The sequence below is a fragment of the Thamnophis sirtalis genome, unplaced genomic scaffold (genome assembly GCF_051295495.1).
Source record: "Thamnophis sirtalis isolate CommonGarterSnake01/CBP01778 unplaced genomic scaffold, rThaSir2_p1.2 scaffold_3, whole genome shotgun sequence".
In the NCBI taxonomy this organism is placed as follows: domain Eukaryota; kingdom Metazoa; phylum Chordata; class Lepidosauria; order Squamata; family Natricidae; genus Thamnophis; species Thamnophis sirtalis.
The window spans coordinates 30,946,804-30,973,859 of record NW_028261383.1 but is presented as its reverse complement, the minus strand read 5'-3'; the positions used below and the strand labels follow the sequence as shown (position 1 = coordinate 30,973,859).

General features: G+C 43.9%; 1 protein-coding gene across 1 annotated transcript; it reads right to left on the bottom strand.

The window, feature by feature from the left end:
• LOC106541493 (neural proliferation differentiation and control protein 1) lies at window positions 1-26,564 on the bottom strand. Its single transcript, XM_087708508.1, has 9 exons — window positions 26,339-26,564; window positions 21,832-21,984; window positions 15,987-16,100; window positions 11,582-11,797; window positions 7,918-7,984; window positions 7,567-7,651; window positions 5,478-5,554; window positions 4,547-4,640; window positions 1-641 (listed from the first exon to the last, which is right to left on the bottom strand). Exons 1-9 carry the CDS (start codon window positions 26,412-26,414, stop codon window positions 576-578), a joined length of 948 nt encoding a protein of 315 aa, XP_087564634.1. The 5' UTR covers window positions 26,415-26,564; the 3' UTR covers window positions 1-575.
• Window positions 26,565-27,056: the final 492 nt, after the last annotated feature.

Genomic DNA, 27,056 nt, shown 5'->3' with positions numbered 1-27,056 from the left:
AAACGTCACCAAGATATTCTCAGTCTTACACGGGAAAAGACCCGAATACAACAAGACCAGCATATACACATACACATATGCATATACATATATATATATCGTCCAGGAAAGAGTGGACACCACTGATGAGCAAAATGCTTTGGGTCAATCTTAGATCTCTAAGCGTGCCTCTCCATTCTCTTTTTGTACATGACAAATGAAGTCTTCTGCTCCTTATATCTCCACAGCTAGATTGGATACAATAATAAACCCTCCCAGTTCAAGAGTTGATGGCATCAGGAGAGCTTGTCTCAAGGTCTCCAAACGATCATAGGAACTTCCAGGATAAAAATCCATTGTCAGAAGACCTTCAACTGAAACAAAGCTATGATAGAAAATCTCCTAAAAGCCTGAAAGCATTCCCCTAGTAGTAGCACAAGAGGATATAGGAATAGGTGGGATGGATATGATCTTCCTTCAAAGGAAGAGGACGGACAGGCAGCACCTTGGGAGGTGTTTGCACATTTGAATCTTTCCTACATGGATCCAGCAGATGACAAGATAAGACGAAGGAAGGAAGACAAACAGGAGGGAAATTAGGGGGGACATCGGTGGAGGGTGGAGGTGTCGAAGAGAGGGTTGTGGATCTCCATTTCTCCACTCTGGAAAGAGAAGAAGACACTAAATTAGTCAAAGCGTTCTTTTAAAGGGGGAAAATGCATCTAAAATTTGTCTACCACATTGCCGTCTCCATCAGTGGATAGGCAAACGACATGCTTGGCAAACTACAGCTTTGAATGTGTCCCTTTGAAAACAGTGAGATCAGCCCAACCTACTTCACAGGGTTCTTGTTGTGGGAGAAAAGAGGAGGAGGAGTAGGAAGGAGCATTGGGTATATGCACCGCAGTGGTGGATTCCTACCGGTTGGGCCCAGCTGAACTGGTAGTGGCATGCTGGCCTGGGTTGCAGAACCGGCACCGACCCAGGCTGGTCACACCTACAAACTGGTTCCCCAGTCACCACAGTCGCCGCCATCATCTTGTTTTTGAATTCTGTGCATGTGCAGAACAATTTACTATTGAATCGTGCATGCGGGTGGAGCGTACATTCAGCACATGCGTGCGCGCAAAGTGTGTCCACGAGCGCACCGGCAGAAACGCTGGCTAGAACCAACCCTTGGTGCACTGCCTTGATCCTTAAACCTCATGTGCAGAGCAAGGCTGCTGATAGTGATTGGAATGGTTGGGCACGTGCTTTCCACCCAGAGGCTGATGATCAGCCCTCAAAACCATGTCAGTTTTTTGTTTCGCAGTTACTAGGAAACAAACCAAAGTTTGTTCGTATGAACAAAGTATGAGCAAAGGAAAGGAACTACAGCCTTGTGTGGAGGAAGTGATGTCCGTGATCACTCAAAGATCACTGAAAACATCTCAATCAAAGTCCATCAAAACCTGGAGGTGAGACTTGAAGCCATAGGTTTGTCTGCATGTGCAAATTCAAATTATTTCTGGATTGCTATCTCTTGCTTTAATCTCCTTACTTATTCTTCAGTTTTAAACACCCCCTCAGAGGGATACATCTGGTTAGTTACTCGATGGAACTATTAAGATGGAGATGACCAGATGTAGAAGTTTAGAAACAGAAAAAAAACCAGAAGAAAAACCAGGGACAAACTACTTCATTACTATTGCCCAGTAGGAGTTGAGTTCAACTCAAAGGATCTTCTTCTTCTTCTTCTTCTTCTTCTTCTTCTTCTTCTTCTTCTTCTTCTTCTTCTTCTTCTTCTTCTTCTTCTTCTTCTTCTTCTTCTTCTTCTTCTTCTTCTTCTTCTTCCTCCTCCTCCTCCTCCTCCTCCTCCTCCTCCTCCTCCTCCTTCTCCTCCTCTTCTTCCTCCTCCTCCAATGTCACAGGTACAGAATAACTCATTTTAACATATAGCCTGGAGCTCTACAACCTGTGATTCACAGGCAAGATATCCCCAGCCTCTTTTCTCCATTCCCTGGGGCCATCCATAATCCAGCTATTGAAACTGGCGGCAAACTGTCCAATTATGATGGCTTTCCCTCCCTGTTTCAAAGGTAATCAGAAAAACAGGTGTGATTTAATGCTTCTATTTCTCTAAAAGGGAAAGGAAAAATACTAAAAGAGAATCAAATATTGTGCTTTCACATAACAGTGCTTCTCATTACTCCAAAGGCTTAAAAATATTTTTTTTACCAAGGCCTGGCTATACCTAGAAATAGGTTGTTCACCTATACATATTAACCGTTTTGGTATATTCAATTAATTCCTACAGCAGTGTTTCTCAACCTTGGCAACTTGAAGATGTCTGGACTTCAACTCCCAGAATTCCCCAGCCAGCATTCGCTGGCTGGGGAATTCTGGGAGTTGAAGTCCGGACATCTTCAAGTTGCCAAGGTTGAGAAACACTGTCCTATAGAACCACGGCTATCTCTGTATATAGCTATCTACTATCACTGCACTTAAAAGGCAAAGGATCTTTATCAGCAAAAATATGCAGGGGATTCCCCCCTTTTCTCCTGCCTTTTTCTTCTGTGTGCTCTGTATTCTATTTTGATTTACCTCCCGATGTCCTGTATTCCTGACTTTCTTGTCTGATGCAAATATAAATGTTGAATATATCTATTTATATAAAACTACAAGTTCGTGTCGGTGTCTCCGATTTCATTTGGAACTTGCTGCACAATTCCCTGGCAGGATCTTTATCAGCAGAAATAGGGAAGGGAAGGATGGACAAATGAATCGGAATCAGCATAGAGCTGGAAGGGAACTTGGTGGTCTTCTAGTCCAGCCCCCTGCTCGAGCAGGAGATCCTATACCATTTCAGACAAGTGGCTGTCCAGTCTCTTCTTAAACCCCTCTAGTGATGAAGCAGCCGTAACTTCTGAAGACTGAATGGAAGGTGGACGAATGGTGGTTTATTGCCTTATTATAACTAGGAATAGTTTATTGGCTGGGCCTAAAGGTATGGACTGGGGGTATGGGAAACTGGGGGTTGGAGTGTGTTAAGAGGTCAATGCAAAATATACACAACAACAATCACAAAAGGACTACGATAAAGTTAACACATTACTAACGTTTTTTCAAAGAAAAATTCAGTCCAGTATAAGCATTCTCTTGAAAGTTATCCTAGTGGTTTTTGGGCCTGTTAGATGTCAGGTCTCCAGAGCAGTTTAAAACACAAAAACTCATTAAAATAATACCAATCAAATTGCATGAAGGGTAGTCTCAGAAGTGCATTGACTGTTTAAATGAGCAATTTGCTAAGAATTGTTTACAAAGTTGTGTCTCCACTCGAATTGCTATTGTTTAGCGGCACACCTGAGCCTTTGTCTCTTATCTAGATTATGCTAGATTGTAAAATATGGGCCTTGCTTCTTCACTCAGATAAGAAGATTATGTCTTGCTGAACTAAAGCCATTAAAAGAGATCATTTATATATTTACTATCTTTGTATACCTCTCCTCATTATTGCAAACACAGGCAGTGGTGGGATTCAGCCAGTTTGCACCTATTCGGGAGAACCGGTTATTAACTTTCTAAGCAATTCAGAGAACTACACGCACTACCGCTCGCATGAGCAAACCGGTAGTAAAATAAATTGAAACCTACCACTGATTCTGGTGTTGTTTCTAACCTAATCTTTATTGCTCTACTTGCACAACTGCCTCTCCGGTTAACCCTTATTACATTGTAACAGCTAAGGTGAAGCGCCCATTGATGTGAGTGACGTTGAGTTGACCACGCCCACCCAGTCACATGACCACCGAGCCACGCCTACCCAGCTGGTCATTAGGGCAGAGAACCGGTTGCTAAATTACTTGAATCCCACCATTGAATATAGGTAATCCTTGACTTATAACCACAATTGAGCTCAAAATTTCTGTTGCTTAGTGAGACATTTGTTAAGTGAGTTTTACCCCATTTTACGACCTTTCTTGCTGCATTTCTTAAGTGAATTGCTGCACTGATTCAGTTAGGAAGAAGGTTGTTAAGTGAATCCGGCTTCCTCTTTGAGTTTGCTTGTCTAAAGGTTACAAGGGGGGGGGGAATCAGCTGACCCCAGGACACTGCAATCGTTATAAATATGAGCCAGTTACCAAGCACCTGAATTTTGATCACATCACCATGGGGATGCTGCAATGGTCGTAAGCATGAAAAGCAGTCATAAGTCACTTTTTTGAGTGCTGTCGTAATTTCAAACCATCATTACATGAACTGTTGCAAGTCCGGGATTACCTGTACATACATACATACATACATACATACATACATACATACATAATACATACATTCATACCAAGGTGGCGCAGTGGTTAAATGCAGCACTGCAGGCTACTGCTAGATCAGCAGGTCAGCGGTTCAAATCTCACCGGCTCAGGGTTGACTCAGCCTTCCATCCTTCCGAGGTGGGTAAAATGAGGACCCAGATTGTTGGGGGCAATATGCTGACTCTCTGTAAACCGCTTAGAGAGGCCTGAAAGGCCTATGAAGCGGTATATAAGTCTACTGCTATTGCTATTGCTATACATACATACATACATACCGGGGCCAATCCAGGACATTCATATACCGTGTAGTCTCCACTTTCACTCTCTGATTCTGTAGGGTTCTGCTCCATTGTTTTGGAGGATTGTCTCCTGGGGAGAAGGACACAAGATAAAGTGGTGGGATGTTAAGAGAGATAGCTTCAACAGATAGACCGGTCCGTTTGACAAGAAGGCTGAAGCTCTTTTTATCGAGATCAGCCACAACGACAGAATCTTGCAAGTCTGATTGGGATGAAACACCTCCTGCTTCTTATACTCCAGTGAATAAGGTTGTGTTTGTGTATGTCTGACTGGGCCGCTTCCAAATGTTGTCTTGTTCTGGATTTAAAAGTGTTTAAAGAATAACAGAGTTGGAAGGGACCTTGGAGGTCTTCTAAACCCCCTGCTTAGGCAGGAAACCCTACACCATTTCAGACAAATGGATATCCAACATCTTCTTAAGAACATCCAGTATTGGAGCATTCACAACTTCTGGAGGCAAGTTGTTCCACTGATTAATTGTCGTAACTCTCAGGAAATTTCTTCTTAGTTATAGGTTGCTTCTCTCGACATCCCTGGGGACCCAGCCCCTGACCCATAGCGAAGGTCAAGCGGGCGGCCTGCTTACCTTTGGTGAGCCTAGCAGAAAGGGTGAGGTGTGGAGGTGAGTGGCGAGGCAATTAGCTGGGTCGCGTGGCAAAGACAACATATATAGGGCGGGATGAGTGTCGAGCGGGTGTGGTGAGCGAGCATCGAGTGGGCAAGTGAGCTTCGAGCAGGTGGGCGGGGCGAGCGAGCAGCCACAGGGCAGGGGGCAGGGCCAACCGGAGGAATCTACCCGTTTGGCAAACCAGGTCAAATTTCTCCTACCGAACTGGTGCAAACTGGCTGAATGCCACCTCTGATTTCCTCCCACCTCCAGTGAAAGTTCTAGAGAAGAATACTTACTCCTCGCCAGTAAGAAGTTTCTTCCGATGCTGATAGTGATGAACTTGACAAGACTGTGCTAGCCTGGAATCCATATACTAAGAAAGATGAACAGATGATGATTAAGGAGAGCCTCATGAGGTCAGGAAAATCATCTAATCAAGAGTCCTCCACCAACCCAATGTCTCTTTTGAAAGCCCATAAGCAAGACAGTTATGATGATGGAAGGTTGCCCGGATTCCCAGGAGGGAGGGAGTGCATTCCAAAGTAGCAATCAATAGACAATGCAATTTAAATACCCTATTTTTCAGAGTATAAGACGCACCCTTTTCCCTCAAAAAAAGAGACTGAAAACCTGGGCGCATCTTATACACCGAATACAGCATTTTTTGCCTCCTGAAACCCTGCCCCTTCACCAAAATGGCTGTGCAGAGCCTTTACGAGGCTTTCAGAGTGCTCCTGGGGGCTGGGGAGGCATAAATGAGCAAAAAAACAGGCCATTCTTTTGCTTAATTTTGCCCCCTCAGCCCCCAGGAGCACTCTACAAGTTTCCTAAAGGTTATGGATGCCTTTTTTTGGACAGAAAACATTTTTGCAAAAAAATGGGCCGTTTTTTGCTCATTTTTGCCCCCCACCAACTCCCCAAGAGCACTCTAAAAGCCTCCTAAAGGCTATTCATGCTCTTTTTGGGGGGGGAAAAACAGGCCCGTTTTCATGAAAAACGGGCCGTTTTTGGGAGGTCTGCAGAGTGCAAACCCCTTTTTTAAAAATTTGCCTCTTCAACATCTTGGTGCGTCTTATACTCCGGTGCATTTTATACTCAGAAAAATATGGTAATCTGTGACGAAGAAAAGGGGTGAAAACAGCTGCTCCTTAACAGTTCCCAGAATATATGGCTTGGGAGTGCAAAATAGCTTGTTTTAGTTTGGCAAGATTCTGTCTATGGGCGAGGAACAATAAAGAAAAATGCTTAGAAGAGCTTCAATATGTCTTTCCTGATTTTTGGAGCCCTGTAGGCAATAACGCCAATTCAACCTAACACTGATCTCTGGGACATTATCCATCATGATCAGGGGGTCTCCAACCTTGGCAACTTTACGACTTGTGGACTTCAACTCCCAGAATTCCTCAGCCAGTGCTGGCTGGGGAATTCTGGGAATTGAAGTCCACAAGTCGTAAAGTTGTCAAGGTTGGAGACCCCTGATTATGACTACTAGAATATCCTCTGGAAACTTTGACTTTGGGTTTTACCAATTAGATAGATTTGTTGTTACAGAAATGGCTAGTTTCTATTATTCTCAAAAAGTAAAAAATTGAGGGTAGATCTTAACTTATTTTACTGCACCAAAGGAGTCAGCAGTCAATGCCTTCTTTTTTTCTTTTCCCCTTGCTTTCCCCCATTATCCACTCCCCGTTTTCCTTTCCCAATTTTCCTAATATTTGCTTTTGTATTTTTTGTATGATATATTATAAATTAATAAAACTATGAGGAAGCAATGACTACCAGAATATCCTAGAACCGTGACGGCGAATGTATGACATGTGTGCCACAGATGGAACACGGAGCCATATCTGCCCACATGGGAGCCGTCAGCTCCGATGCGCATGCGTGCACCAGCCAGCTGATTTTTGGCCTTCCGGAGGGTCGGGAGAGGCCGTTTTCACCCTCCCCAGGCTTCAGGAAAACCTCCAGAGCCTGGGGAGAATGAAAACTCCCCCCTCCCCATGTGTGAGGGGGGGACATTGCACTCATGTGCGGGGGGTTGCGCACACCTGTGCAGGTGGGCGGGTTGCATTGAATTGTGGCTGTGGGGACGTGCATGTGCACAATAGCGCATGCATACAATTTTGGCACGCCTTTCGAAGAAGGTTCCCCATCACTGCCCTAGAATATCCTGCTTCCCCCCCCACCCGCCCCCTCCTCATCTCCATTCCATTGAACACAATCTACTAAGCCCCATTTGGTTGGGTTCGTACGATACAACGTGAACTATGATTTCCAAGCCATAAAGGCTGGCTGCACAGAACATACTACAGTTTAACCTGTCCTATAAGCAAGGTCTTTCCTTCATCTTTCATTGACAAATTCCATTTTGCAAAGCCAACGTACTGCGCTGGGTTGATGGTATCGGTACTGGTTCCCCCGAGTTTCGGTGTATGCCATCTTTTGAGCCAAACGTACTTCTTTCTGAAGCCTGCAAATGAATCATAGATGTTTTCAGTGGAATGCAGCAGCAGCAGCAGCAAAAAGTATGAATACCTCCAACGCATTGTTCTCTTTTTCCTGATTCATAGATCATTAAATCTGCAGCCCTCAGTCCACCCTCAGCAACGGGAAAAATAAGGAATAAAGGAAGTTACCGAGCATGGGCAGAGTTTCTCTCCTCTCAAACACGAAAATAATGATCCTTATAATAACGGAGAAACGATGTATGAAAAAGGGGGACGATCAGATTCATACCTGTACCAGCATATGGCTGCAACCACCAATCCAGAAACTCCTGTCACTGTGCACATAACCACAAGTGCTGAAAGGAACACAATGAATTCTGAGTGTTGGACAACAAAATACTGCTTTGCTAGCTATGCAAACACAAACACAAACATTTCACTATTCAGCTCTTCTCCTCATTCTTGCCCCATCTTTTCTGCTTCCTTCAAGAAGACTAAACTAAGGAGAGATTTAAAAATCCGGGGTGCTTAACAATATATAACTATGTAAAATCAGCATGAGTTTAGCGGGAAACTTGAATCCGGATCACGCTTTGTCCAAAAAATAGGCTTTGGTGTGTGTGTGTGTGTGTCTGTGTGTGTGTGTCTGTGTGTCTGTGTGTCTGTGTGTCTGTGTGTCTGTGAGAGAGAGAGAGAGAAAGCGAGAGAGAGAGAGAGAAATAATGGAATTTCAAAATATGTATACCACTACAAAGAGGATCTATATAAAATTATAAATATGAAAGATGTTTATTGGAATGCAATTATCAATACCAGCAAATATTAAATGAAAGGTGCTCAGATGCTGAAATACAGCGTGTAAATTATTTGGAGAGAGTGGAAAGGAAAGGTAGAGGTAAGGAGAAAGAGAGGAGACAGAAGAGAAGGCAGCAGAAGGGAGAGGAAAAGTAGGAGAGAAAGAAGGAGTGGAAAGAGGAGGGCGGAGAAGGAGAGAGGAAGGGGAAGTAGAGAAGAGAGGGATGGCAGAGGGAAGAAAGTAGGTAGGGAGGAGGAGAGAGGGAGAGGGGATAGGATGGCAGTGAAATAGGGAATAATGGTATACTTGTGATTATCTGTATAAAATTAAAATAAAATAAAATAAACTTTTTCAAAAAGACTAAACTAATGCAAACAGGTGTAAAAAGCAGCTTTAAAATTGACAACGAAGCCACCAAAGTGCTAGATAGCTTCTACTGTTAAACATCAACCATCCACAGTAAAGGAACAAGCAGTCAAGAAATATGCTGTAGGCTAAGCACTTAGTAGAGCAGCCATGAAGGCCCTGGAAATGATACTCCAACGTCATGAGGTGTCTATACCTACAAAGATAAACAAACCACGATATTAACAGAGTAACACTTGGAAGGGGCCCTAAAGGTCTTTTAGCCCAGGGATGTCAATCTCACATCGTCATGGAGGCATCACATGACATATCGGGGCTTCCCGCACCTTTACTAAACTGGGCGTGGATGTGGCCAGTGTGTTTGACAGCCCTGTTCTAGCCCAACCTCCTTCTCAAGAAGGAAACCCTATACAGTAGAAACTCTGGTCACAACCATAATTCGTTCCACAACTTTGGTCGCAACCCGATTTGGTCGTGGTCAGAAGCGTTCATGACCAGAGCTTTCTACTGTACCCTTGAAGACAAATGGCTGTCCAATCTCTTCTTAAAGTGTTGGAAAATCCAGAACTTCTGGAGCAGAGGTGGGTTTCTGCCAGTTCAGCCCAGATTGGGTGAACCGGTAGTGGCGACGGCGGGAGGCTCCGCCCACCAGTCCGGACGCTTCTGCGCATGTGCAAGAAGTGTTGCATGTGCATGCACGAGTGAACCGGTAATAAAAAAAAATGGAAACCCACCACTCTTACGGAGGCAAGTAATTCCATTGGTTAATTATTCTAAATTATCAGGAAATTTCTCTTCAGTTCTAGATTGGTTTTCTCCTTCATTATTTTCCATGTATTGCTGCTTCTTCTGCCTTCAAGCGCTTTGGACAATAGGTTGACCCGCTCTTCTCTGTGTTTCTCCCTTGTCCTCCCTTGTGATATTTTGTGGAAATGAAAATTTGATTTTGAAGAAGCAGGATAGGAAGAGCATGGACCCTTCCGAACATTGGTACTGAACAGTGGTGGGTTTCAAAAATTGTTGGAACCTACTCTGTGGGTGTGGCCTCCTTTGTGGGAATGGCTTGCCACCCATGTGACCGGATGGGAGTGGCTTGCCACCCATGTGACCGGATGGGAGTGGCTTGCCACCCATGTGACTGGATGGGAGTGGCTTGCCACCCATGTGACTGGATGGGAGTGGCTTGCCACCCATGTGACCGGATATGAAATTATGAATTAGTACTTAGGTCGGTCCAAGTAGCTATTCAGAAGTTAGTGGTTAGAAGCAATCATAAAGCAAGATATGGAATTAAAACCAGAAATATTTTGTTGGCTACTTAAAAGGGAGTATAATATATATTTAATTTTACACATGTTAGCAGCTGCTGGAATTGTGTTTGCACAACAGTGGAAAAACAGAGATATGTAAATGAATAAATATTACAATGTGCAGGAATAAATAAATTGACAATTAAAATCAAGAAGGCTTTGAATACTTTTTCACGTGGGATTGGTTTTAGAAATTGCCAACTAACGGAAACAGAAATTAGAAATCCAAAAGTATGAAAGAAAACACCAATTATGTAAGGAAAGGTCCCTAAAATGTATAAGGAAATATTACTAGATCATTATTAATGCGTAGATAACTGCGGGACATTACACACCCACCAGTGGTGGGTTTCAAAAATTTTTGGAACCTCTTCTGTAGGTGTGGCCTGCTTTCCGGGTCCACTGGTGGAACCTCTTCTAACTGGTTCAGTAGATTTGACGAACCGGTTCTACCGAATAGGTGTGAACTGGTAGGAACCCAACTCTGGTATTGAAGCAGAATAGGATTCCAATTATCCCACTTTGGACACATGATATAAAGAGCTAGCTCTTTAGAGACGGATAGAAGACAGAATAAAAGGATAGAAAAGATCCAACAAGGGTGGTGGACTCAGCTACAGTAACAATGTGAGATGTTAAAATACCAAGTTAGAGGTAGATTGTCATGGAGAAAATCCATCCATGTGGTCAGTAAAAGTTAACAACAACTTGAGAGCAATCAAGTAGTCAATGTCACCCACAAAGAATCAGGACCCCGTGTTAAGATCTAGTTAAATTGATGTATTGCTCATGCCTATATATAAGGATCTAGTCAACTAATGGTCAGTACTAAATTGGTGCTAGGTAAGAGTTAACAGAATTCAAGATGGTTTAAACTTAGCAAATAGCACTTAGACATATGCTGCTTCACAGTGCTTTACAGCCCTATCTAAGTGGTTTACAGAGTCAGTATATTGCCCCCAGTAATCTGGGTCCTCACTTTACTGACCTCGGAAGGATAGAAGGCTTAGTCAACCTTGAGCTGATGAGAATTGAACTGCCAAATTGCAGGCAGCAGAAATAGCTTGCAGTACTGCATTGTAAGCACTGCACCACCACAGCTCTTCTTAGACTGCTTATGGGAATCTAATGACTCTAGGTGTCAAACTCAAGGCCCGGGGGCTGGATCCGGCCTGGGGGTGGTGCTTAGATCTGGCCCACGGGGCTGCCCTGGAAACAGTGAAGGACTGGCCCGTGGTGCCTCTAACAGTGAAAATGGAGCTTGGGAAGGCCGCCCGCAGCAGAGGGTTGCAGGAAGCCACAGCGGCTGAAAACGGAGCTTGGGAGCCTGTTTTTGCTGGAAGAGCACTCAGGTCATCACAATGAAATTGAGTTTGACACCCTTGCTCTAGGCTGATTACTCTCTTGACTCCACCTCTAGACTCTGCCTATTCTTCTCCTATAGTCATTCAGTCAGTCAATCAATCAATCAGTCTACTCACTGAGAGTCACAGCTTTATTCATGCTAGTAACCGGAGGACGCGACCTCTGCTTGAAGTCCACTCTGACTCTCCTCGGTGGTGTGGTGGCTGAAATTGGAGTGATTTCATATGACTGAGAGGAAACTGGAGAAGTGTTCCCAGAATAGGAGACACTGGTTGGCTGAGAAGTCGGGAAGTCTGTCTGAGAGCTGGATGGTTCGGATACCCCAGTAATGCCTGTAAAATCAAAACACATTCATTTTAAAGAATGCCCTTCCCCCCCCCCCGCCTGCTTTCTATTCACTGCTGTTTAGTACCGGATCCTGCAAATTTCTTGGTAATAGTTTCATCCATCTAACAGCAGTGCTAAGCCTAAAATTTGACAATAAGCAATAGTGGGCTGCTGCCGGTTCAGACCGGACCCGAACTGGTAATTCCGAGTGCTGGTTGGCCCCACCCACCTGCTCTGATCTTATCCAGTCCTAGATATCTCACTTTCCAGCTTGCTCGTCCCACCCGCTGATTTGTACGTCTCTCCTGTTCTGCTATCTGTGGCTGAGCTAGCAGGTGTGCAGGAAGGCGCTCCCATTAAAAAACCCCTTGTTTTAGGATGTTGTGCGCAAGTGCGGAAGGCATGTGCGTGTGCAAAGTGTGCGTGCATGCACACTCACATTTTTGGCGAACTGGTTGTTAAAGTATGTGCAGTTGACCTCTGCAATAAGCCATTCTAAACAATTTTGGAAATATGGTCCAGTAAGCAATGTTGCTCAGAGATGATAAGGAGAAGTGTGACATTCTGTCTTTAGTCTATGAGCTAATTTTTATTCTAGGTGAGAGAAATAATTTAAAATAATAATACACATCCCCATCCATTCAGTTGTTTTCCTCCAGATATACAATAGTAGAGGGATCGCCTGGTGTCTATCTTTCTATTCCTATTCAACTGTTTTACTATCCATCCATCCATCCATCCATCCATCCATCCATCCATCCATCCAGTTATCTAGCTATAACTGGAAGAACTGAAAGCCACTTCCTTCAGGGTTGTTTATGCAAACTCTCAAGAAATGTTTCCTGTGGGTTTGGAGCAGGATTTCTCAACCTTGGCAACTCTATGATGAAGGGTAGACTTCAATTCTAGGGAATTCTGGGAGCAGGGACGTGCAGTCAGGGGAGGCAGAGCCTCACCACTGTCATCATGAAAAGAAAAGAAATGTAAAAGGAAAAAGGCTGAGCTAGTTGCTGCCAGAGTCACAGGGGATGACTCTGCTTAGTGCTTAACTGTTTAAAAAAGCCTCTTAAAAAGTGCCCTCTACAGGAGGAGGCGGGAGAATGACGTGCCTCATCTTGTCTGGTGTTTTATGATCACTCGAGCAGAGTTAAGCAAGGGTTAAAAGCTGAAAAATTCCTGACGTAGATGAAGCAAGTCATTCTCCCGCCTCCTCCTGTAGAGGGTGCTTTTTTAGAGGCTTTTTTAAACAGTTAAGCAGAGTCATCCACATGGTGACTCTAGCAGCAACTAGCTCAGCCTGACCTCAGCTCTTGCCTTTTTCCTTTTACATTTTTTTTGTTTTCATGATGTCAGGCAAGAGCAGAATTGAAATCCTCTCTGAAACAGCTGGAAAAGGTATACGTGTGTGGGTCGGAGGGAAGAGGAGAAATTCAAACTTCATCCTCAAGTGTAGATCCCTCCTCACGTGTAGTTTGATTGCATGCAGAGCTACATTGCCTTTACACACACACACACACACACACACACACTCACTCACAGGCACACAGCTGGATAAAAGTATATAAGCCCAGCTTCACTGATTACAAGTTTGAAAAGGTAATGTGGCTCCACCTGCAATCAAAGGCTCGGATCGGAAGGCAGCAGGGGAATGAGGAGGGTATGGCAGTGGAGTTGCTTTAAAGCCATTGGAAAATATATCCAATCCAATTTCTGTGTTTGTGTTTGTTTGAGAGTGAGTGAGTGAGGGATCCAACTTCTGTGTGTGTGTGTGTTTGTTTGAGAGAGGGGGGAGGGAGAAGAAAAAGAATGAAGGAATTTTTTTTTGCAAAGGAGAAAAACAAATGCTGTCGCATTAAATCGGAACTGAGCATGCCTGACTGTGGAATTCTGGGAGTTGAAGTCCACAAGTCTAAAAAAATTTGAAACCCACCACTGTGTCAGTGCCTCAGCAGCCATAAACCTCACCGCACGTCACTGTCTGGGAGTTGAAGTCCACTCATTTTAAAGTCACCAAGTTCGAGAAGCATTGCTCTGGAAAATACTGTCACTTTTGATTGAGAGAGAATGTAAATTCTTGCCTGTAGCTCATATGCTTTCCCCTCTTCCTTATTTTCCCTGCCTTTTATCCTTTTGCTGTAATTATTGTTGCTGTTGTTGTTGTTATATTCAGTAAACATGAAACTCAGTCAACTGAACATTTAAAAATGTATCACAAATATCATTGACTGGCTCTGATGCTTGATACCGGTTGTTGTTGTTGTTATTTACATTCGTTGATGTTTAATCAATAAGCCTAAGAAATACTGAAGTAAACAGTGTGTGCGGGGAATGACTGAGAGAATGCTAGATGCAGTTTGAACTGGAAATGATTTCATTTTTCCAACACAGCTAAGAGATAAAAATAGATAGTGGATAAAATCATAATGCATATTCAATCTTTCCCAGGCAGTACAAATATCAGAGAGACAGGGAAATAAAAAAATATAGACTCGCTGGAATGCTTTGGATCAAAAGTTACTGGAAAGTAGACATTGCCAAGTAATTTGAGGTGTGGGGGTAAAGCACAATCCAACGTCAAGCTCTCCAAATTCTATGCCAAAGTTCCCATGACAGTGGCAATCAGAAGGTGCCCCATGATCCGACAATCTCTTGAATCATGAATCATTCCACTTCCAAGGCGTTATTATGCAAATACTAAATGCACTTAGAAATGAATGCAAAGCAGATGCTGATCTTATACACCTAGTCCTCAACCTACAATCACAATTGAGCCCAAAATTTCTGTTGCTAAGCAAGAGGGTCGTTAAATGACATTTGCCCTTATCTTGCCACAGTTGTTCAGTGAATCACTGCAGTTGTTAAGTTAATAACACAGTTGTTAAGTGAATCTGGCTTCCCCATTGCCTTGGTTTGTTGGAAGCTGGTTGCAAATAGCAATAGCATCCTTAGACTTATATACCACTTCATAGGGCTTTATAGCCCTCTTTAACCAGATTACAGAATCAGCATATTACCACCACCATCACCCCCGAATCTGTGTTCTCATTTTTACAGACCTCAGAAGGATGGAAGGCTGAGTCAACCTAGAGCCTGGTCAGAATCGAACTACCAAATTAGCCTGCAATATTGCTTACTAACCATTGTGCCACCATGGCTCTTAAAATGGTGATCACATCACCCCCCCGGGGACACTGCAACCATCATAAATACATGCCAGTTGCCAAGTGTGCGATTTTTGATCACGTGACTGTGGGGGAAGCTACAACAGTTATGTGAAAAAACAATCATAAGTCAGTTTGTTTAGTGCCAGTATAACTTCAAATGGTCACTAAAGGAATGGTTGTTAAGTGAAGAACTACCTGTATGCAGTCACTTGCCCTGCCTCTGTGTGTGTGTGTGTGTTTCTGTTTGTGTGTGTGGTTTCTTCCTTGATAGTTACTTGATTAAACTTTTTGATGGTGATGAAAGAAATGTCCTTCTGGATTCGGCTCCAAGTGGGGAAAAAGACACTGGAGACATGGAGGCTGCTTGGAAAAATGGTTTATTGGTGGACAGGGCCACATGGCTTGAGTCCTGAACAGAAAAGGTGATCACATGCTTCAATGTTGGTGGAGAAGAAGAGAAGGGCTGAGGGAGGGGCTTGCTAGGCTTTTTATAACCTGTTCAGTCCCACCTCTCTGTTTCCTGTTCCTGTGTAAGAAATGTATTCTGATTGGTTGTCAGACTCCCATGGGGCCAATGCAGGGGCACCTCTCTAGGCTATGTTTTGAATCCAGGTTTGGTTGAGTTCTCAGATGCCATGTGGCAAGTTGGGGCCAATATTATCATGCTTTTAATCCCATCACCCTGGAGCTGAAGTGGAGAACTCTTTATTATGTAAAGGGACTAGCTTGGCCTTCTTAATGGCCCATTGACAAAGTGGGGATGGGCAGGAAGCTACAGGCAGCTATTCTGTCTTTTAAAACATGTTTCTTTCTTTTCACATCCAGAGAAATACTCTGCCTTTTCAATATTTCCTAGGATATTTCATTTTTCTGGGAGAGGGCTGGGTGATAACTTCCTACAATGGTTTGAAATTATTAAGGAGAATTGGGCCCCTTATGTTAATTCCTTGCACTAGATAGAACTCTTCCCCCCAAAAAATAATTTGTTTCTCTTTTGGAGAAAGAAAGAAGAGTTGGTGAGTTTACATACCAGGTATGGTGGTCTCCATCGTGGACAGCTGCAATGCCTTTTCATGCTTAGCCAAAAGATAACGCAAAAGACCTGGCAAATCTTTAGGTCTCTTTTGAGTTTTGAGTTTGGTTTCTGAAAGAGAGGAAATGGAGGGGGAAGTGCAGTCAGTAAACACACACACACACACTAACACTCACTAGCAATGCAAGTGTTTAATGTTTGACATTCAGCGTCACGTTGATGTTGAGACTCTGAAAAAAGTGCAGGGAAGAGCAACAAAGATGATTAGGGGACTGGAGGCTAAAACATATGAAGAACGGTTGCAGGAACTGGGTACGTCTAGTTTATAGAAAAGAAGGACTAGGGGAGACATGATAGCAGTCTTCCAATATCTCAGGGGTTGCCACAAAGAAGAGGGAGTCAAGCTAGTCTCCAAGGCACCTGAGGGTAGAACAAGAAGCAATGGGTGGAAACTAATCAAGGAGAGAAGCAACTTAGAACTGAGGAGAAATTTCCTGACAGTGAGGACAATTAATCAGTGGAACAGCTTGCCTCCAGAAGTTGTGAATGCTCCAACACTGGAGGCTTTTAAGAAGAAGCTGGACGTCCATTTGTCTGAAATGATATAGTGCAGAGAAGAGCAGCTAAGGTGATTAATTATCTTTAAGATGAATCATCTTTAATCATCTTAGTTGCTCTTCATGTAAAACATATGAAGAATGGTTGCAGGAATTGGGTACGGCCAGTTTAGAGAAAAGAAGGACTAGGGGTGACATGATAGCAGTATTTGAGCTGCTGCCACAAAGAATAGTAAAGATAAAGGTTCCCCTCACATATGTTCCTGACTCTAGGGGGCAGTGCTCATCTCTATTTCAAAGCCGAAGAGTCAGCGCTGTCCGAAGACATCTACATGGTCATGTGGCTGGCATGACTAAATGCCAAAGGTGCACGAAACTCTCTTACCTTCCCCCAAAAGTGGTCCCTATTTTTTCTACTTGCATTTTTACATGCTTTTGAACTGCTAGGTTGCTAGAAGCTGGGACAAATATTGGAAGCTCACTCCGTTATGCGGTGCTACGGATTCGAACCACCGAACTGCCGACCTTTCTGATCGACAAGCTCAGCCTCTTAGCCACTGAGCCACTGCGTCCCTGGGGATTGGACAAGAGGACCTCTAAAGTCCCTTTCAATTCATCATGATAATGATGACGATTCTTCATCAGTCCGATTGCCATCCTACTGCACTGTTTTGAATCACAAAGTTTGCAGAGGAAGCTAAGTAATAAAACCAGATCTCTGCTCAGTTGAATGTGCAGTCAATATGTCAAGAGGAAGTGAAGAGAGAGCAAAATTGGCTGAAAGAGGTGAGAGTCACAAGAAAATATAACAGTGGAAGGAGTCAACCTTTACAGCATATTCCTTTACAAGAGGTCCTTGACTTACAATCATAATTGAGACTGGCAATTGAATCATGACAGTGATAAAATTGCTCAATATGAATTTTACAATCCTTTTTTTTTTTTGCAGCGGTTGTTAAGCAAACCTATTGTTTGCTATGGGGTGATTTTTGCAAGAAACCAGAATTAAATGTCACTTTCCAAAAAAAAGCCCATTGTAAATAGCAGTCACATGACTGTGGGGCACTGCAAACAACCAGAAATGTGGACCAGTTTCCAAGTGCCCAAACCGTAGTCACATGACCACAGGATGGGGAGAATTACACACTTTGGAATCAAGTTGTGAACAGCTTTTGGATGGTAACTTTGACCAGTCACTAAGGGATTGGTCATAAGTCCAGGACAACCTGTACACTGTGGCTGAAAAATTCTGGAATTTTGTTTGACCTGTGGCAAATCATTTTCGGGTTAAACACAGGGGAGCAAAGACAATAGTTTCACTGGGATACTGCGTGCCTTTAAATCAAGGGTCTCCTAACTTGACAACTTTAAGATGCAAGGATTTCAATTTCCAGAATTCCTCAGCCAACCATGCTAGCTTGGGAATGCTGGGAATTGAAGTCCACAAGTCTTAAAGAAGTCAAGTTTGGAGACCCCTGATTTAAATGATGGGTTCATATATAGTGGGTCGAGCAGAAGGAATAACCATGAGGAACCGGAGGAAGAGCTGCAATCCAGACAATTGTTGGATAAAGGAATCTGAGTTTGGTACAGAACTGTAGAATAGAATATCAGAATTGGAAGGGACCTCGGAGGTCTTCTAGTCCAACCCCCTGCCTAGGCAGAAAACCCTACACCACTTCAGACAAATGGTTGTCCAACATCTTCTAAGAAACTTCCAGTGTTGGAGCATTCAAACTTCTGGAGGCAAGCTGTTCCACTGATCAATTGTTCTACCTGTCAGGAAATTTCTCCTCCGTTCCAAGTTGCTTCTCTCCTTGATTAGTTTCCACCCATTGCTTCTTGTACTATCTTCAGGTGCTTTGGAGAATAGTTTGACTCCCTCTTCTTTGTGGCAACCTCTGAGATATTGGAACACTGCTATCATGTCTCCCCTAGTCCTTCTTTTTGTTAAACTATACAAACCCAGTTCCTGCAACCGTTCTTCATATGTTTTAGCCTCCAGTCCCCTAACCATCTTTGTTGCTCTTCTCTGCACTCTTTCTAGAATCTCCACGTCTTTTTTACGTGGTGGTGACCAAAACTGGATACAGTATTCCAAGTGTGGCCTTACCAAGGCTTATAAAGTGGTATTAACACTTCACGTGATCTTGATTCTATCCCTCTGTTTATGCAGCCTAGAACTGTGTTGGCTTTTTTGGCAGCTGCTGCACACTGCTGGCTCATATTTAAATGGTTGTCCACTAGGACTCCAAGATCCCTTTTATAGTTACTACTATTGAGCAAGGTACCATCTATACTGTACCTGTGCATTTTGTTTTTGTTGCCTAAACCTTACTCTTTTCATCATTGATTTTCATTTTATTAGAGAGCACCCAATGATCAAGTTTGTCAAGATCCTTCTGTATCTTAAGCCTGTCTTCTGGAGTGTTGGCTATTCCTGCCAGCTTGGTGACATCCGCAAATTTGATGAGTTTCCCATTTATCCCTTCATCCAAATCATTGTTGAAGATGTTGAAGAGTACTGGGCCTAAAACAGAGCCTTGGGGTACCCCACTGTACTTTGAGAAAGAGATTCTCTGAACAAAACCCTGCCTGGTTCTCCTGAGGGGAGGGGAGGGTGTAAATGTATTCAGACTTGCAGGATTGTATTACTTTAACCTTATAATATTAGCATTCATAAATTTACTACTCTGGCCTATCTTGAAGGGTTGGCACCATGAGCCTAAGTCAGTGATGAAATTCATTTTTTTTTTACTACCGGTTCTGTGGGGATGGGTTGGTGGGCGTGGCAGGGAAAAGATACTGTAAAATCTCCATTCCCTCCCCACTCTGTGACCAGCCAGAGGTGGTATTTACCGGTTCGCCAAACTACACAAAATTTCCGCTCACCCCTGGCCTAAATCAAGATATACTTGCTTCTTATCAGAAATTTTACTACTAAAAAGCTAAATGGAAATCAAGCGGAACATGAAGAAATTTAAGTATGAAAAAAACAAAACACAAAAATCCAACCATCCATCCTTTTCCCAGCAGTTAATTTCACCAAGAGCTCTCTTTTATTAGCTGGTGGAATTAAAATTGCCCGTTTTATGATGATGGTGATGAGTTATGACAAGCAATATAAAAACACTTCATAAAAATAAAGAGGTACGTCGGCAATTTGCCTTCTGCCACAAAACAGCTTCATAATCCCTTTTTATTGGAAGAAAGACAGAAATCAGAGGAAGAGAAATACAGAGTTTGCATTTGCTCCTGTTCTGATCTAGAGTTTAGATCAGAGGAAAAATAATGTATCCAGTCTTTACAATGTTGGCAGAATTTTCAACTCTTGTTCTCTGATCTTGACTGGTAGCTTTTGACCCTTTAATAATACGCCCATCTCCAAGTGGAGGTGCAGAGAGGGGAGTGACAGATTGCAAGGTCATCACTTGGAGAGAAAATCTCTTTGGGTGTCAGAATCATAACCAGCCCTGAATACCACTAGTAGGAACTGGCTGTGAAGCACTTTATAAGCCATGATCACAGGCAAAGAATGGCATTTTTTATCCAGCCCACTTTGCATACTAATGGCCAAAAGCTTCAACTGTGAACCGTTCGCACAGGTATGTTGACCTTCAGCTGTGAAGACAATCGTGTAAAAATTGCAACCCTATTCAGTTCCAGTGCTTTGTTTTTTGATTCTTGATCTTAACAGAATCGGAAGGGATCTTGGAGGTCTTCTAGTCCAACCCCCTGCTCTGGCAGAAAACCCTACACCATTTCAGACAAATGGTTCTCCAATCTCTTCTCAAAAGCCTCTGGTTATGGAGCACCCACAACTTCTGGAGGAAAGTCGTTCCCCGCCTAATTAATTGCTCTTTTAGGAAGTTTCTCCTTGGTTCTTGATTAATTTCCAACCATTGCTTCTTGTTCTGCCTCCAAGGTGATTTAGAGAATCTTTGTGGCAGTCCCTCAAATATTGGAACACTGCTATCATGTCTCCCCTAGTCCTTCTTTTCATTAAACTAGACATACCCAGTTCCTGCAACTGTTCCTCATATTTTTAGCCTCCAGTCCCCTAATCCTCTTTATTGTCCTTCTCTCTAAAAACCACCTGACTGGTTTTAGATGATGCTTTGGAATGAAAACACATGTGGAGCTGTCTTAGTGGCTCTTGATTTTGGTCCACAAACTATTTTCTCTCTGGCTCTCTCCATGGGACAGATCCATGATGGCAAACTTATGGCACACGTGCCACAGGTAGCATGTGGAGCCCTCTCTGTGGCCACATGAGCCATTGCCCAGCTCAGCCCCATTGCGCATGCACCCCTACAGCTGATTTCTGGGTCTCTGCTGTGCATGCGGGAGATGTGCATGCATGCGTGGGGGGTCGCACACACATGTGCAGGGGGAGCACGGGTGGTGTGCCCTCCCCGTGGCCCACTTTTGCTCCCAGGAGTCTTCAGGGAGGCCTGCTAAGCCCAAAATGGGGTGCAGGGTTCACATACGCATGCACAGGGGTGTGTGGCATATAGGGGGTGTTGTATGCACATTGCATTATGGGTGTGGGTAGGCGCGCATGTGCTGTCGCATGTGCATGCACGCTTTTGGCACGTGAGGACAAAAGGGTTAACAGTCACTGGGATAGACCCTCTCCCTAAAAATATAAGATCTGTTGCAAAGGACAAAATCTAGAAAATAAGAAGGGTTAGAATGTACAGAAGAAATTCAGGGAAGGTTGGATGTTTACAGTAAAGAAGAATCATAGTGGTTAAAAAATAAGAGAAATTATTTGTTTTGTTTTGGGCCTTTGAGGGTGTTGATTACTGGCGACTGCCAAGTCCCTGTAGTTTTCTTGGCAAGATTGTGGAAATAGTTTGCCACCTTCTTCTTCTTCCTAACGCTGACAGAGGAGGACTGGCTCAAGGTCACTTCCGGTTTTTCGCCTTAACTCAGTGGTGCTTTCAAATTTTTTTAGAACCTCTTCTGTAGGTGTGGCCTACTTTGTGGGAGTGGCCATGTGACAGGGTGGGAGTGGCTTGCCAGCCATGTGACCACGTGAGAGTGGCTTGGCAGTCATGTGACTGGGTGGGCATGGCCAACTTGTAAAATGTGGTGAAACTCACAACAATGCTCTTGCTTAGCAACCAAAATGTTGGCTCAGAAACTCTGGCATTTGAAGCACGCAAGTCTTAAAGCTATCAAGTTACAAGACCCTTGCACCCCTAACCCTTTAGAAAAAAATCCCCAGGGGTGTTGAAACCCTGCTGACACTTCAAGCTTTCAAACCCCACAGGACTTACCATGTTTTGAGCCTTTTTTCGGCACACAGTTTCCATTGGGATCCTCTTCATGACCGGGGAAACAAGAGCCACAGCTTGGTGCTCCATCTGGCCCACAGCCCATTCGCTGGTGAAGTAGGCAGTTGATCTTGTACCTGGCAGGGCACAGGGGGTCTGCAAAAAAGAGCACAGAAAGAGTTTGCCATAGCACTTCAACTTATATACCACTTCACAGTGCTTTTACAGCTTTCTCTAAGCAGTTTACAGAGTCAGCGTATTTCCCCCAACAATCTGGGTCCTCATTTTACCCACTTGGAAGGATGGGAGGCTGAGTCAACCTTGAGCCGGTCAGATCGAACTGCCAGCAGTGGGCAGAATTAGCCTGAAATACTGCATTCTAACCACTGTGCCCCCACGGCTCACAGAGATGAGGAACACTTGCTTTAGAGATAATGGCATTGGTGTCATCCATTCAGTCATATCCAACTCTTGGTCGAGGGTTTCTCCACAGTTTCCGATCTTGCACTTCTCTGAGTTTTTCCTATGTTCTGGCTGGTACTAGCTTTGATGATGTCTGATCATCATGTTCTTTGATGGCCTGGTTGCCTTTTACTGCAAATTCATCCAAAGATCATTGCTTTCTTCAGTGAATTCCCCTGCATGACATGGCCAAAGTAAGTGAGATGCCCTTTCATGGTTTTGCCTTCTAGTGACAAAGGCCAATTCCTTGAAGTCATCTGTGCTTTGCCAACCAGCTTCATTCTCGGTCCAAAGTACCTCCAACTTCTTCCTCATTTTCAGGAATTCTGGAACCCTGACTTTTAAGGTCTAAGTAACATGCCATGGTGAATCCCCTTGCTTGATGAGAATGATGGAAACTGGCATACAATAAATTGCACAAATTAGCATATTATGATAGAATAGATGAGTTGTAAGGGACATTGGAAAATATGTAACCCAAATCAGTTCTCAAACCATAGTGCAGGTAGGTAGTCCTCAACTTACAACCATTTGGTTACTGACCGAATGGTACTGAAAAAAGTGACATGACCATGTTTCACACAACCGTTGCAGCATCCCCATGGTCACATGATCAAAATTCATACTCTTGGCAACTGGCATGTATTTCTGATGGTTGCAATGTCCCGGAATCATATTATTCCCATTTGCGACTTTCTGATCCGTAAAATCAATGGGGAAACCAGAGTCACTTAACAATGATGTTATTACTTAACAACTGCAGTGACTCAATAACTGTGACAACAGTGTTGTAAAATGGGGCAAAACTCACTTCACAACTATCTTGCTTAGTCACCAAAATTTGGGGCTCAATTATGGTCATAAGTCAAGGACCCAGATTGTTGGGGGCGATATGCTGACTCTGTAAACCGCTTAGAGAGGGCTGAAAGCCCTATGAAGCGGTATATAAGTCTAACTGCTATTGCTATTGCTATTCCCTCTGGTAGCGCAGTAAGCTAGAATGCGGTACTGCAGGCTACTTCTGCTGGCTGCCGACTGACAGAAGTTTGGCAGTTCAAGTCTCACCAGGCCCAAGGTTGACTCAGCCTTTCCTCTTTCTGAAGTGGGTAAAATGAGGATCCAGAGTGTTGGGGAAAACAGGCTTACTCTGTAAACCTCTTAGAGAGGGCTGTAAAACACTGTGAAGTGGTATATAAGTCTAAGTGCTATTGCCATTCCCAGTGACATCATATAGAAGTGAAAAATGGAATTTGAAGGATCAGGATAGGAAGACTCTTAGACTTAGAATAACAGTTGGAAGTGACCTTGTTAGATAATTTAATCCAACCCCCACATTTCTGACAGATGGCAGGCCAGTCTCTTCTTGAAAGCTTCCAGTGATGAAGCTCCCACAACTTCCAAAGGCAAAGCTGTTCCATTTTTTATTGTTCTCACTGTCAGAAAATGTCTCCTTATTTCCAGGTTGAACCTCTCCTTGATCAGTTTCCACCCATTATTCCTTGTCTGACCTTCGAAAATAGATTGACCCCCTTCTCTCTGTAGCAGCCCTTCAAATATTGGACCTCCATAAAGTGTCAAAATAAAACTAGACCACACGTGAAAGCACTGTCAAGAGAATAAATAAATTGCATCATCTCTAATCATGTTATGTGTGATGAAGCAAAGCTTTTCCTCAGACCCTGAAAGAATAAATCAATTGCACTGGACAATAGATACCGGGAGAAAAGGCATTCCAGAATTTGGATGGTGTGTTGCTGTTTGAAAAAAATCAAATCTTGGCATCCCACCTGTCTCACCTCTGAAAGGTTAGCTTCCCCCACCTCTCTCCCCTCCATGACAGGTATACCTTTGCCAACAGCTTCTTATGAAAGATTGTAGAATCCACGACAAAGACGAGATGCTCAAACTATTTCCCAAAGCACCAAAAGTAAGACAAGAAACGAGGGATGGAAACTAACCGAGGAAAGAAACAACCGAGAACTAAGGAGAAATTTCCTAACGGCGAGAGCAATCAACCAATGGAACAGCTTGCCTTCAGATGTTTTGTGTCTGCTCCATCACTGGAAGCTTTCGAAAAGAGACTGGACAACTATCTGTTTGAAATGGTATAAGGCAGTGTTTCTCAACCTTGGCAACTTGAAGATGTCTGGACTCCAACTCCCAGAATTCCCCAGCCAGCATTTGCTGGCTGGGGAATTCTGGGAGTTGAAGTCCAGACATCTTCAAGTTGCCAAGGTTGAGAAACACTGGTATAAGGTATCCTGCTTGAGCAAGGGGGTTAGACCAGAAGACCTCCGAGGTCCCTTCCAATTCTATTATTCTACGTTTTCTATGTTCTATGACTGTGATGGCGAACCTATGGCATGTGTGCCAGAGATGGCACGCAGAGCCCTCTGTGTTGCTAGCTGCTCTTCTGGTTTCTGGTATACATAGCTGTTCTTTCTGTGTGCCGGAGTGCCAGAAACCCGAAAACCAGCTGACTGGGTGCAAATGCATGCACCAGAAGCCCAAAGACCAGCTGGCCAGCATGCCTATGTGTTCCGGCCAGCTGGTCTTTGGCTTTCCGGCATTCCGGCACGTGTGCGTTCTGGTTTGGGCACTTGGTGCCGAAAAGGTTCACCATCATTGTTCTGTGACTTCAGTGCCATTCAATCATTGTTTTGAACTGTATCCAAAAAGAGACCGAAGGCATAGAGGGCACAACTCTTTAACAGCAATCTTTTTTTGGCTTGATTGATTCCACTAAAATAAAAAAGACAATTCTCCCTTAAATCTGCAACCAGAGAGAGGCTGATCTATGAGCCACCGGTGCTGAATAAGCTGCGATTTTATTCTTTCCTTCTCTCTTCAGGAGCTCCTTTCAAACAAAAATCCCCTTTGAAAAGGACGTTTGGTGCTTCTTCCCGTGCGCTGTATGCGCTGATACCACTGGTAACTAAACCTTGGAGCAGGAGATTAGGATGGGCATAAAATAAGATTGCTTTCTTCATTCCACCGCTTTTCCTGGGCTATTGTGGGCTTCCTCAGGCAGAAATAAAACTAGTCCAGCAGCAGCTAGCTTGGCACCTTTGCATAGACATGAGCTGCACCTGTTGAACATCTCCTGGCCATCCATGTGTTAAAAAGTACTTTCGTGAAGAAGAAAAAAGAGGAAAGAGGGCTAGTTCTTACTAATGGGTGAATTTGTGAAGTGGAACAAAGAGTTTTGGATGGAGAAGGAAGGTGGCATGTAATGGGTGAGTCACAAGCCTTTGTTCTGCCACAAACCCTTGTGCCCGGTGAATTATAATGATGAAGGTTGGCAAGAAACTTAAGACCTTTGGAAAGGAAGGAGAATTTCTCTTGGGGCAGAGAATTCTTGAAGGGGAATAAGCAACAATTCAGCTGAGACCAATCTTTGGAGCCAAGACCAATGTCTAGAAATCCATCAAGGACAAGGTGTCTCCCCCTCCCCCTACTCCACGATCCAGCCCCAAATCGATCTATCATATCCTGGAAGGGATGTCATCTGTTTGATCCAGGCAGAGTGGTAGATTTGAAGAAAGCAACATTACATTTCTTAGAATGACTCAAATAAGTTACAGCAAAGATGCCATGAAGCCCCGGTTCCTTCTTATCCTAGAACCAAACCTAGGCTGAAACTACTGCATTCCATTTCTCCATCCATCCATCCATCCTTCCATCCGTTCATCCATCCATCCCAAGTAACCAGCAAACCCACCTCCATTTGTTCCTTCATTCCAAGGCTTTGCCGTTCTCTCCTTCCTCCCTATATTCCTTCATTCCAAGGCTTTGCCATTCTCTCCTTCCTCCATTTATTCTTTCAGTCCAATCCTTGTCGTTCTCTCTTTCCTAGCCTTTCCGCTTTGAGTGGACTGTTTCTCTCTCCTTTTGTTACCTCCCCGCCCTATCCCCCTTCTGCTCCTACATTTCTCTGCTTTCTCTCCCTTCGGCAGTCACTCCCCTCCTCTTCTCTTCCCGAATCCCCCAAGTTGCACCCCCTCCGCACCTCCCCACCCCCCCACCTCCAACCAGGTACCCCCCTCACCTGCTTCCCAGTTGGCCCCCGTAGTAGCCAGGATTGCGAAAAATCCCAGCCATCCTGTGGCTTGGCTCAGCATCATCGCCTTTCAAAGAAATAAATGAAACGGGGAAGGGGGGGGAAGGGTAAGTAGTAAGCTGGAGAGGGGGCTGTGCCCCTTCGCAGCTCTTGGCATGGAGCCCAATACGAGAGAAGAACCTGCTGGCCAGGCCGGTGGGGAGGGACTGCGGATATTTATGAATGAACCACTGAGGATTGGAGGATGGATGGGGAGCGGGGGGTGGTGGTGGATAAGGATGTAGAATTGGACAGAAGAAAAATGTCTCTGAATATTTAGCTCGCTGGAAAGGGGGAAGGTACAGGAGACGTTGTGATGTGCGGATAGCTTTAGACTGACAAGTTAATTGGATGAGCTTTTACTAAATATAATGGATTCCACTAAAATCAATGCACCGTTGGACAATTAGAGGTCTGGGAATCATCCAGCTACTATCTGGCTAGGGAAGAAGTGGGGGTGGGGAACCTGTAATGTAATAGTCTCATTGTACGTTTTGGTGCCCACCTCAAGCATTTTGTACAAGTATTTTCTAGAATCCCAACATCCCTATTACCGATGTGGATGGTTTACTTTAAGGTGGCGTTCACGCTGCATTTCCGAACTAAAGTTTTCAGGATTCCCATGGGATTTTAAAAGCCTTCTGTAATGCATCTACACGAACAGAGG

Bases quoted from the DNA above. Each gene is read 5' to 3' on its own strand.
- LOC106541493 (XM_087708508.1), bottom strand. From the start codon at position 26,414: ATGATGCTGAGCCAAGCCACAGGATGGCTGGGATTTTTCGCAATCCTG. The intron at 21,985-26,338 runs GTGAGGGGGGTA...TCTTTTTTGCAG, and splicing joins GGGGGCCAACTGGGAAGCAG to ACCCCCTGTGCCCTGCCAGG. The intron at 642-4,546 runs GTATGTATGTAT...TTCTCTTTCCAG, and splicing joins AATGTCCTGGATTGGCCCCG to AGTGGAGAAATGGAGATCCA.